Source organism: Lycium ferocissimum, chromosome 5, assembly GCF_029784015.1.
Source record: "Lycium ferocissimum isolate CSIRO_LF1 chromosome 5, AGI_CSIRO_Lferr_CH_V1, whole genome shotgun sequence".
NCBI classification, from domain to species: domain Eukaryota; kingdom Viridiplantae; phylum Streptophyta; class Magnoliopsida; order Solanales; family Solanaceae; genus Lycium; species Lycium ferocissimum.
In genome coordinates, this window is record NC_081346.1 from 11,352,345 (window position 1) to 11,364,698 (window position 12,354).

General features: G+C 36.1%; 2 protein-coding genes across 2 annotated transcripts; one reads left to right on the forward strand and one right to left on the reverse strand.

Annotated features, from left to right (window-relative positions):
* Positions 1–490: 490 nt before the first annotated feature.
* Positions 491–4,980, forward strand: LOC132055990 (protein JOKA2). Its single transcript, XM_059448026.1, has 7 exons — positions 491–772; positions 1,649–3,006; positions 3,088–3,244; positions 3,349–3,606; positions 3,719–3,868; positions 3,952–4,524; positions 4,641–4,980. The coding sequence occupies exons 1-7, from the start codon at positions 749–751 to the stop codon at positions 4,734–4,736; spliced, it is 2,616 nt and encodes an 871-aa protein (XP_059304009.1). The 5' UTR covers positions 491–748; the 3' UTR covers positions 4,737–4,980.
* Positions 4,981–9,700: 4,720 nt separating this feature from the next.
* Positions 9,701–11,122, reverse strand: LOC132058192 (uncharacterized). Its single transcript, XM_059450743.1, has 2 exons — positions 10,407–11,122; positions 9,701–9,992 (listed from the first exon to the last, which is right to left on the reverse strand). The coding sequence occupies exons 1-2, from the start codon at positions 10,875–10,877 to the stop codon at positions 9,909–9,911; spliced, it is 555 nt and encodes a 184-aa protein (XP_059306726.1). The 5' UTR covers positions 10,878–11,122; the 3' UTR covers positions 9,701–9,908.
* Positions 11,123–12,354: the final 1,232 nt, after the last annotated feature.

The following is a 12,354-nucleotide window of genomic DNA, read 5'->3' on the forward strand; positions in this document are numbered from 1 at the left end:
CTCTCCCGAAATTTATAATTTTATCCTAATTTTATATTTATAATGTGAAACTTTTTAAATATATAAAAAATTTAAGCTGAGAACTTAATAACAATATACACTACTAGCTGGGAGCCTAAATAAACACATATGATATTCAAAAACAATTGATTTTTATTTTTTTCCAATCACAAGAGCTTCATAATTCTTACCATGATGTATGTTAAATTATAAGTCATGGTTTTATTTACACACAACCAATTACAATAGGACCATTTTGATATGTACCCGCGCAACTAATTCCCGCAATGGCGGCGAGTTCCGACTAATCACACGTCAATAAACCAAGGCCCCACTCAAAATATCATAATGTTCCCGCAAACAGATTATTGGATGTGACTCAAAGACTTTTTGGTTTCCTTAGCCCTGTGGATTTCTTTGGGACCAAGAAATAAAGTATTTATTTATAAAAATAAAACTTAATTCAAAAGAGGCTAAACAAATATCCACAAAAGAAGTATATAAGTGATAGTCGTGCGAATACAACACATAGCATTTGAGTATAGTGAGCGAAGCGCGGCTTACGGTTACGCGTGGAATCATATCGTGAGATTACTGTCTTCGTTTATATCGCTCTGTTGAAGTATTCGTCTCTTCTTTCTCCTTAATTTATAGGGTTAGGGTTTTTGTTATCAATCTGTTTATATAAAGTGATTTTCGTACTTAAAAAAGTTGTGCGGCTTACTGGAACGCTACTCTCTACCTAGCTATGGCGTCTTCTATTGTGATCAAGGTTCGATTTCTCACTTTTCCTTTTTTTTTTTTTTAAGAATTTATGTTATTTATTTCAGCTTTCATATTTGATGTAATCTTTGTTTAAAGAAAAGGCTAAATTTAGGTTCTTTCTTCTGCGAATCGAATGAGTAGTGATTTTTAATTTTTTTTTTTTTAAGTTTACTGCTCTATTCGCGATTGTTTGTGCTTATCCATTTTTGAGAATTGCTGGTCTTTCTACTTGTTATATAGATGCAAAATATTTGGGGTTTCGTATGGATGTTGTTGTTAGTTGAGTTTGCATTTTGGGGCTTTTTGTCTTCCCGTGTTGATTTGGGCGAGTTGTTTTTTGTTTGCTACTTTTTTGGTGGAATTGGATCCCATGTGTAATTTTAAGTTTTGTGGTTGATTGAACTTTCAATTTTTACAAGCACCGCGCTTGTTGCGGTTTATCTTTTCCTTTTTGTGCCTTGTACTTTGGTAGAATATTTATATTTCTATACATCATAATAGTTTGTTCTCCATGAAACATCCTTGATTCTTGGTATATGTTTTTTTAAAAAAATAATTGTGGTGTCTGGGACAGCTTACATACAATTATAGGTGGTACTTGCTACCTCCGACCAGGCACCGGACGCCTGGTTAACTCTGTCTACCAAGGCTAGGAAGAAATCACTTAGCGTTTTTGGTATGCTGGGATTTGAACCTAAGACCTCAGAGTTTTCAACTCAACCCACCAACCACTGCATTGACCACTAGGCTACACCCATGGGTGCTGGTAAATGTTAAAAACATTATGAAATAAGATATTGTTGAGCTATGGCAGAGCTATGTGTTGGGTTTGGAGTTACCTCTCTTTTGTGTGGCCTACTCTAACATCTTGCATGATTTGCAGGTCAAGTATGAAGAGACACTCAGGCGATTCAATGCTTGTGTCATCAATGAGAAGCTTGATCTTAACATGGGTGGATTGAGAGATAAGATTATTCAACTTTTCAACTTTGCTTGTGATGCTGAACTCACACTAACATACATTGACGAGGATGGCGATGCAGTAACACTCGTTGATGAAGAGGATCTGAAGGATGTTACGAGGCAGGACCTGAATCCTTTGAGAATATCTGTGAGGTTAAATGCTGCCGAAAGAAGTGGCAGACCTTCAGCTAGATCTAGTGGAAGGTCTACTCCCTTACAGTCACCTCGGGTCCAGCCTCCATTCCCAAACTTGAATTCCGGTGTTTCTGATGTTCTCAAGTCCGTTCCAGAACCTCTGCGTGAATCTGTGGTAAAGGTCTTATCTGAGCTGACTACTAGGGCTTCATCCTCTACTCCCATCCTTGCTGAGCTTGTTGATGCTATGTCTAAGATGGGGCTATCTTACTACCAAAATCAGGCTTCAGGGCCTCAACCTGTCAAAGAAGCTGGTTCCGTTAGTGGAACATCTAATGGAAATACTATGAGTGCTGATGGAGGAAAGCCAAATGTTAAAAGTGGAGAGCCATCCCTGAAGAGGAATGAGCCCCTCACAGCACTACGTAATGAGGAGAATCTATTGAGGACTACAGATTCAAAACCTAAGGCCTCCAATGAAGCTGTAGATGCCTCAGTCAAGCTAATATCTAAATCAAAAACTTTGGAAGGTGATCAAACCGGAGCTCAGTCATCATCATTCAAGGGTCCTAAAGCTCAGGCATCGTTGGTGAAGACCATTGGTGGAAAGACTATTGGCGTTGCATATTTGAGTTCCTCACCTAATCCACCAGAAAAAACTTCTGATGAGCAGCCCAGCAAGGGTCATCCTGTAGCTAAGCCGGTTGATTTGGGCGCCTCTGCAAGCTCTAGTAAATTGGAACAGTGCAACTGCGATTCCCTCATTGCAAATCCCAGTGGCAGTTCAACCAAGAAGCCTTTTGATGGCTTCAATCCTGTACATCGTCAAGTTCCAATGAACACTGTCAATGTGAATGATTCCCGTAATGCAGGTTCCAGTGGCATTTCAATGAAGATGCCGTATGATGGCTTCAGACCTGTAAATGCTTTACGTCTAGTTCCGCTTAACCCTGTGAATGAGTGTCCGTTTTCTGGGGTGCCAACGGCAAACAACCCTGTGCCAATTCCCAACTTCCCTTTTGGGGTCCCACTTAAAAGGGGCCATAATAACAATGATGGGACTGGGACTCTTTTCCATAAAGGTGTACGCTGTGATGGTTGTGGGGTTCATCCGATAACTGGCCCTAGGTTCATATCTAAAGTGTAAGGACCCTGTAATTGTACTTATTTGTTGTTTTTATCTGAGCTGACATTAAATGATATAACCATTGTATGTTCATGCAGTAAGGAGAACTACGATCTCTGCAGCATATGTTTTGCTGAAATGGGAAATGATGCTGATTACATCAGAATGGACCGTCCTTTAGCTTACCGGCATCCCTTGTCTTTCAAGGGTTTACAAGATCTTCAGAGTCAACAACAAAAGTGTTTACAGGATATGGTAGGAGTCACTTCCCTAAAATTCTCATAACATCGTCTCTTTCTGTTTTACCTCTGTTAACTCCTCTTTTTTTTTTTTTTTTTTTTTTTTTTGGGGTCACCTAGAATGCCAGGTTGCGTGCCGGTGCTCCAACTGTCCCACAAGTCTCTCGAGGCTATGGGTGGAAATCAGGTCGGCCAAAGCTGGACAGCCGCTTCATACAGGATGTCAATATCCTGGATGGAACCATCATGACCCCCTTGACTCGATTTACCAAGATCTGGAAAATGAAGAACAATGGTAATCTCGTCTGGCCTCAAGGAACTCAGCTTGTTTGGATTGGGGGAGATAGATTAAGTGATAAATTCTCTGTTGAATTAGAGGTGAGAAGTTCTACGAGAAATTAGTTTCTTGTGCTTGTAATTCCCTCTTGTTGACAGTTACTGAATTAAGCATCCAGAAAGTTCTCATGATTTGATGTCATATGCATTGCAGATCACTCCAGCTGGCTTGGCTGTTGACCAGGAGCTTGATGTGGCAGTTGATTTTACTGCTCCTGAGCATCCTGGTAGGTACATGTCCTACTGGAGATTGGCTTCGTCTTCGGGGCAGAAATTTGGCCAGCGTGTATGGGTGCTTATCCAGGTCAGTGTGGTTTGGTTGCCTCGATATCCTTGATGATGCTGATCTAATTCTGATGTGAAGAATGTCCCTCCTTGTTCATGCAGGTCGATGCTGTATTAAACCAGCCAAAACAGGAGTTGGTCCACGAAGCTTTTCAGGGGTTAAACTTGAATTTACCTCCTGCCAGCAGTGATGTGTCCGGACCTGATATTTTCAATGTGAATCCAGAACCTCAGAATGTCCTACCTGAGCCTAAGAGCTTTAGTACAATGGAGTTGGTTGATTCAGTGGCTGAAGAAAACCAAAACAAGGAGCAGGAAGCCAAATTTCCTATTAATGATAACTTGTTGGTTGGTGGTTTTGGTGACAAGCCAAGCTCTCCATCTGCTCCTGGCTCACCAATTTCGTATCCAATTATTGATTCAACTGAGGAGGCAGCAGCGGTTACTTCCATGGTACCATCAGCTGCTGTTGCTATGCAGGCACCACTCCAGGATGTTAGAGGGAATAGCGAAGTTGAGGTGTCCCTCCTCCGGGAGCTGGAGGAAATGGGTTTCAAGCAGGTAGATCTGAACAAAGAAATCTTGAGGAAGAATGAGTATAATTTGGGGCAGTCAGTTGATGATCTCTGTGGTGTTGCCGAGTGGGATCCTATCCTCGAAGAGCTGGAGGAGATGGTAGGTCAATTTAGACGTCAAAGAAAAACTTCAAAGATTAACGTTTCTTTTCTTTCCTGTTTCTTACTTCTGCAAGAAATAATTCTAGGTTGGCTAAGGTGATTTTGTGAATGCAGGGTTTCTGCGACAAAGCAATGAATAAGAAGCTGCTTGAGAAGAACAACGGAAGCATCAAGCGTGTTGTCATGGATCTTATTGCTGGAGAGCAGTAGGAGAGATTTACTATTTCTCCTGTCGCGCGATGGATAGTTTGGTATGAATAATTGATGGGAGGCAACATAATGGTTTTGGTTACTGTTTGTCTGCTATGTTTTGGTTGTTTGTCAACTATGATTTGCCAAACTCTTTTAAGTTATGTTATTGCGTGAACTAGCTGTGTAATATGTAGTATGGTATTAGTCGTATCTCGAAACCTATGATATTTAGTATAATGAATATGAATGTTTTTCTTCCTAATAGCCACCAGAGGCTTGTATCTAATATCTAACTAAGCATCAGGTGCTCTCTTTTAGTGTCATCGTCATTGGCGAGCAGTTCTGCTGCCCTAGATTACTGGTTAATAATTATTCATGAACCGTCACATATTAAGCATGAATATTGAGCCATTTAGTCTCGTTGTGGGGTGAGCAGCTTTATGTTATTAACGGATTAGAAAGTATTTATATGATCAGGTCATTGAAAAGTCTGATTGTAGGGAAGCGTTCGTATTTTTTACATTAAAGGGGTGTTTGGGTTCTGCCGAAGGTCATTTCATTTTTGTTATTTTTAATTTGGGTTGAAATTTATAGCCGACTTGAACCGCAACGGGCAATAGGATGTGTTCATTTTACCAGCATAATAGTGTAAACAATATTTTCTCTGTAAGATTATTTATAGGTAAAAAAAGATATGTACTTCGTGCCATTTAATTCTTTATTTTTTCTGGTAAATCTTTAAGTTGTGCTGCGTGTTAAGCTTGAACTATGATGGCCTCCATGTCTAGTTGCTCTGGACTCCCACTGTCCCACACCCAAGGCGCTTTTGATTGATACTATTAAAGTTCATATTAGCATTTGATCCACCATTCCAACCTATGCTGTCCGCCACTGTAGAGTGCTATTACAAGAAATAGAATAGAGGTTTGCTCGTACTAATGTATAAAGATGGAAGATTTCAATCGGTAATATTTTTGACTTTGCCGAATGTATCGACACTACGAAATGAAAAGACAAGTTAGCTAACGTTCTCAAAATCAACAGTGAAGAAAGAAACTACAAACTACTCGTTTACATCTTAAAATAGATAAGCTTCGCGATACAATTATAAAAACGAGCTAGAAATAAAAAGACTAATTTTGCTTTGGTTGAAAAGACGGGCAACATTAGGACGGAGTTCACATTAATTAAAAACTTGTTCTTACCTAGTTTACAGTTTATACCTAGCCAATCGGTCCTCAAGGATGTCATCTATAGTTAAGATTAATTCTCATTTAATATAGGGCAAAGGTGCAAATATACCTCTCAACTTTGCGATTTAAAGCAGATATATTCATCGTTACAAAAGTATTGTATATATATACATAATCGTTACAAATAATAAATATACTTTTTTTCTGAAATAGTGCAGAATTTTTTCTTTAAAAATCATTTAGGTTATTTTTTAATTAAAAAAATGCCACGTGACTTTAAAAAAAAGTCTAACCATTGTTTTTAGTAATCATACTTTTCTAAAGCCACATAATAATTTTTTTCTGGTGAGTCGCGTCTGGTTCGTTTTAAAGAAATATCTCTGTGACTTTAAAAAAATAAGTCTACCCATTTTTTAAAGGGAAAATGACATAGGTACTTACTTAAGACTCTTTATTACAATATATATAGATAGTTTTCCTTATTTACAAAACATAACGATATTTTACGAAACATGACGGATTTTCATATATTTTTTGATTTTTTATTTTTTTTCACAAAATAATTGTTTTTTTTTTTTTTTTTTTTAAATTAAAATTATTTTAAAAAAAAGATATTTTAAACTTTTTTTTAAAATTTTTTTTTTGGTTCAAAGGCTAAAAAAATTACCTCAAATTTTTGTGTATGAAAACTATATGAAATGTGTATGTGTGAGCGAAATTTTTAATATAGTTTTCATACACAAAATTGTGAGCGAAATCTTTAAGCCTCGAATATTGTATGAAAGTTGTTACAATGTTATTGTAGTTGTATTAATTTTCCAGAAACCTAATATGAACTTCATATACGAAAAATGTGAATGAAATTCTAGGTCTTAAGCGAGATATACACATTTCATACCATTCTTATATATAAAATTTTGAGCGTAATGTTTAAGCTTTGATCGAGATATACACATTTCATTCGTTTTTCATACACAAAATTTGAGGAAACTTTTTAAGCGTTGAGCAAGATATACACATTTCATACACAAAAATTTGAGCGATTATTTTAAGTCTTGAATGTTGTATCAAAGTTGTATACAATGTTGTTGTTGTATTAATTTTACAGAAATTTAACATTAACTTTATACACGAAAATGTGAGCGAAATTCTAAGCCTTGAGCGAGATACAAATTTCATACCGTTTTCATACACACAATTTTGAGCGGATTTTTTAAGCCTTGAACGAGATATACACATTTCATACATTTTTCGTACCGTTTTCATACACTAAATTTTAAGGGAACTATTTAAGCCATGAGCGAGATATACACATTTCATACATAAATTTTTGAGCGAAAAAAATAATTTTTTTTAAAAATAAAAATAAAAATAAAAAAATATTTTTTTTAAAGAAATAAAAAATATTTTAAAAAAAAGAAAAAGTAAATTTTTTAAAAAATAAAAAGAATATTTAAAAAAAAAAAGTATATTTTGTATAGGATTTGTAATGTTATTTTTTATAAATAAAAAACTATCGTTACGTTTCGTAAATATTTCTCCCGAAAGCTTCAACCTTTCTCCTACATTATCAAGCAAACTACTAAATAGGAGCATAGAATCCTCCAAGAAAACCATGGAATCCAAAAGTTGGGTAAAAAGACAACTCCAAAAGCCCTTTTCCAATCTTAATTGCAGTATTTGGATCTTTTACGCTGTCATATATACTACTAGTTTATTTGTTCCTACCAGTGGCACTTTCATATAGCACTCTAATGGCTATACTTCCTTTACATCTCTTCAATGACTATAGATGAAATATCAAGAGTGAAAAAATTATCATTTCAGCATCCTTTTTTTCCATTATAAAAAATTATAACACCAGAAGAACTATATACTTCCTTCATATCTCTTCAATGGCTATAGATGAAAGATCAAGAGTGAAAAAACTTCAAACCAAAACCTAGGTGTACATTACAGTGCAGGATTAAGAGGAGAAACGAGATAAGAGTATCAGCATAACTCAGCTAGAAGAGGCAGTTAAACTACACATATCTCCATGCAGTGGCGGAGCCAGGATTCATATTAAAGGGTGTCAAAAAATATAGAAATGTCATGACTTAGGTTTGAACCTGTGATCTTAGAGACTTTTTGCAACCTCTCAACCGCTACGCTAAGCCTTCAATTTGAGTTAAAGGGTGTCAACACTAGTATACATACCTATAAAATCAAAATTTCACTTATATATACAATGTAATTTTCCGGCGAAGGGGTGTCAAGGTGTCGCTTGACGCCCCTCAAGCCAAGGTGGCTTCGCCCCTATCTCCATGGATCAAAGCAAGCTATCTTTGCTCAGCAAGAATTTTGCATTTTGCGTTCATACTTTCAAATGCACTTTTACTGGTTGCCAAAAATAAGCTTTATTAGTGGCAACAGGATGAATTCTTGGCAAGATCTTTGATATTTATCCAACAAAAACTAGAGCTAACCTTGCAGTAGAATTAGTGTGTAAAAGATTTCCATGAAGCTTAGCTTTAAAAATTTATCGTTCATAGTTCTGCTGTTCTAGCTAACTTTGCAGTAGAATTAGGGTGCAAAAGATTTCGCACGAAGCTTAGCTGTAAAACTATCAGCTTCGCTTGAACAACTAATTATCAGCCGAGGTGCTCAGAACAGAATCTACAATTTTGTCAAAACTACAGCTATGGGAACTAAAACCTGCCAAACAGTCATTGCATTTAAATACCTGGTATAGACACCAAAACATGTTGCCATCAAGCAATTTGTGCAACAGCCTATTATATCGTGTCTTACATTCTATCAGATACTTTGGTTACTCTAATTTGCTTTTTTGATGACTTCAAATATTTCTTTCTTTTTATACTTTTTTCTAAAAACTGTGGTGTCTGGGCGACCTTGCATGCACCTCAACTAATTCCACGAGGTACTCGCTACCTCCCACCAACACAGGTCCAGGCCAGCTTGTTGACTTTGACTCTTTTGCTCAACAGTTTTCTCTGGATGACTATTCATCATGGTTTCAGCTAATGGCTTATAGTCTTACATTTCCAATCGTAAGTAACGAAGCAATTCTTGAAATCCAAGAAATGGTAGAGGAAGAAAACACTGGTATTAGTCTAGATTGGTCGGAATTACAAACTGAATATTTCAAGTGTAGAGATTATTGATTGGCTAATCTAGGACGAGTATGCAGTTAAACCCTACAAGCAGACAGTGAATTTGAAATCTATTTTAATGGTAGCACACAGACCTCTCCATTTCAGACATTAATGCTTTAGCTTTAGTAGTACGGCACAATAGAAGAGAGACCTTAGCAGCATTGCTCATGTGCCCTCATTAGTTTCCTTAAACTAGCAATTAGAATTACTTGTTGAGTTAGAGTCCAATGGTTTGTCTCCCAACTGAATTCTCCTTTACTATAATCTGCTTTCACATTTCCTTTCATATTCTTAAAATGTGTATAGCAGCATAAGTTTTTCTATAGAGGCCTATTTGAATTCAGCTGAGCGGATCGGTTTTTTGAGATGTAACGGGCCATGAATTTGGAAAGCTAGTTAGGGTGATTGAATAAAAGGCTAACTAAAGCTTTACTCAAAAACTCAGTAGCAATTTATTACTAATGGACTAAAGGCTATCTTGAACATTGGTCAAGCTAGCTTAGCAATGATCAAAACCTTTTCTTTTGGAGTTTCCTCTACGTTAATGAACATAAGATGTACAACATGCGCTTCAAATAATTTGTGCGACATTATATTGTTGGAGATCGCCGTAGAATCTCTAAATATACAAACTTTAGAAAAGATACTTCATAATACAGGGCGAAAGCAGAGAACAAAACATAAACAATCTGAAAACAGACAAAGTAAGATTTTGCAATGGATCATATACAACAGAACCTACAAAGCATAATCAACGATAGCGGGAAATGAAACAAAAGAAAGCCATTAAAGGGGAATTTACTAAACTGAAACATCCAATTCCATTATGTCTAATATAACTATTTCTCCACTTTTATACGGCTCATGAAAACACTGGTCAGAACAGCTTTCGACTCGAAAGACGCTTTCAGCAACTTCATTGCCTGCAAAATCATAGGAATTCTCTAATTAAGTACTCCCTTGTGCCAATTTATGTGAATGATACGTTTCTATATTTAGAAATAATGTAACTTGAAACTTCCCCTTTTACCCTTAATGAAAAAATTTCCAACCACACAAATATCTATAACTTATTTTAAACCACAAGTTCAAAAATCTTCCTTTTTTCTTAAACTCCGTGCCTAGTTAAATTATATCACATAAATTAGGCCGGAAGAAGTAAAACATTTACCAAAAGAAGGAAATAAGAAAAACACAGAAGCAAAATTTATTGAGTTTAATTTTTTTACACTAACCAAGTCAGTAAAAGAAGTAGTTACATACTATAACAGTCGATAGAGTAAGGACATGACTTTACATTGCTAGTGTCATAACTAAATCCAAATTAAGGTGTTTACCTCTTCCATTCCAAAATCTACCACTTCCTCACGCAGGACACCAACATCCTTGACATTAAACTTGTTGAGAAGAAGTGTAATGCTAGAGATGGTGGACATAGGCTTAACGACCAAGTCATCCATCACCATGTATGTCACCATCTCCTTCACAAAACCCCTTGTAGCTGCCCCAGCAGCTCCATCCACTGTCGGTGGAGCAATATACATCAAACTTTCTAACATAAGATTTTGACAGATTGGGCATCTTGCACTAGGGTCATCAGAAACATAACCGTAGTGGCCACTGTTAGTGGAACAGCCATAAAAAGTCTTCTCTGTGGTCGGAACGTCATTAAGCAATAGAAAAGGAACTGAAGGTATTCCGACTGAAGAGTTGGGTTTCAAAAGTATATCTTTGCCTTGGTTTGACTGAATATAGGTTTTATCCAGATTCTCCACACTATCGTATAGGTTAGGCAAGCACCCATTCATTCCGTTTCCTTGAGAAGCCTAATGACAGTACCCACAGGCAACGAGAGAATGTGAAACAGGAAATCAGCACAATCCTTTTCAGCCTCTGCAAATAGTACTTTGCCAGCCTTGGTATCGATCAAAAGCTTCATGCTCAATTTGGTATCAGAAGTCGTCATTGTGGTTAGCTGACTGATAATTGGGAGAGGGGTTCTAGGATCAGGTGATTCTCAGACGTTGAAAGCCTAAGCATTTATAGTTCAATTGCTCCATCATCATACTTGTGATCAGTGTTTTTAAAGGCGGGGGCGTGAGGCGTGAGTTTTACTTAACGCGGTATTAGGCGCATGAATCTTTAATTTTTTAATTTATAATGTAGTAAAATAGTATAATATTACATAAATTATAAAAAATACATTAGTAGTTTAAAAAATTAAAATATGATCAAAGAAACTCATAGAAAACAAAGCTTATGACATGATTTACAAGTATAAATAATGCAATGACATAAAAGTTATTATGAGATGCAAATCAGCTCTAACATCTTAATTTTCAAACAATAAAAGAATCACAATTTATTAAAATATAATACTATCATACTATGCAATCCACCTTCCTAAATAATTTAATGAATAAATTTTATCAGTCTTATAATAAAAAAATCACTCCTTCATGAATTAAAAATAAATTACTTTCAAATAGCAAAATATGATTTTCTTGAGACATAAGACAAAAACATGATAACCAATGACAAGTGAAGATGTAAAATTTGGCTATGTATTTTTGAAAGAAATGTTAAGTGATATTCACCTGCACAGTGTCTTCACATATTAAATATATAATAGTACGACTTGTTATTTGAGTTACCCTCAATCTTCTTATTTATATAGATGAAAACACTATTAAGAATTCATTTATTAAAGAATTATAAGGGTCAACAGTATTAATTAAGGAATTTGACACATAGATGATACAAGAAAACTCTATACATAAAAAAGATAAAGTAGATCTCTAGCAATAAACTCAAATTAGTAAATCTTAAAAACGGGCTAGAATTGGGTTAGTATTGAGCTAAGTTGAAGGGGCAATTCGCAGAATTGCCCTTCTTTTGGGGTGGTCTTTAAATTTTACCCCTCATATTTGAAATGTTTAAATTTTGCCCTTCGGCTAACACCCATAGGTTCCAGGTTCGAACCCACGCGCAGTCAAAATTTTTTAAAAAAATTCGCAAGCTGATTTAAATTTCGCTATGCCGCCAACGGCATACACTTGTGAAGGAATCACCAAAGTTATGCGGACCGGCATACTTATGCCTTGTGGGCGGACTTGGCATAAGTATGCGGTCCCAAGATAACTTTGATAATTCCTTCACAAAGTTATGCGGATCCGGCATAAAAGTTTGCCCATTAAAAGTATGCCCCCGCATAACTTTGTGAAGGAATTATCAAAGTTATGCGGTCCTAACGAAATAAATATTTGAGTGATGAGTCATAGCATG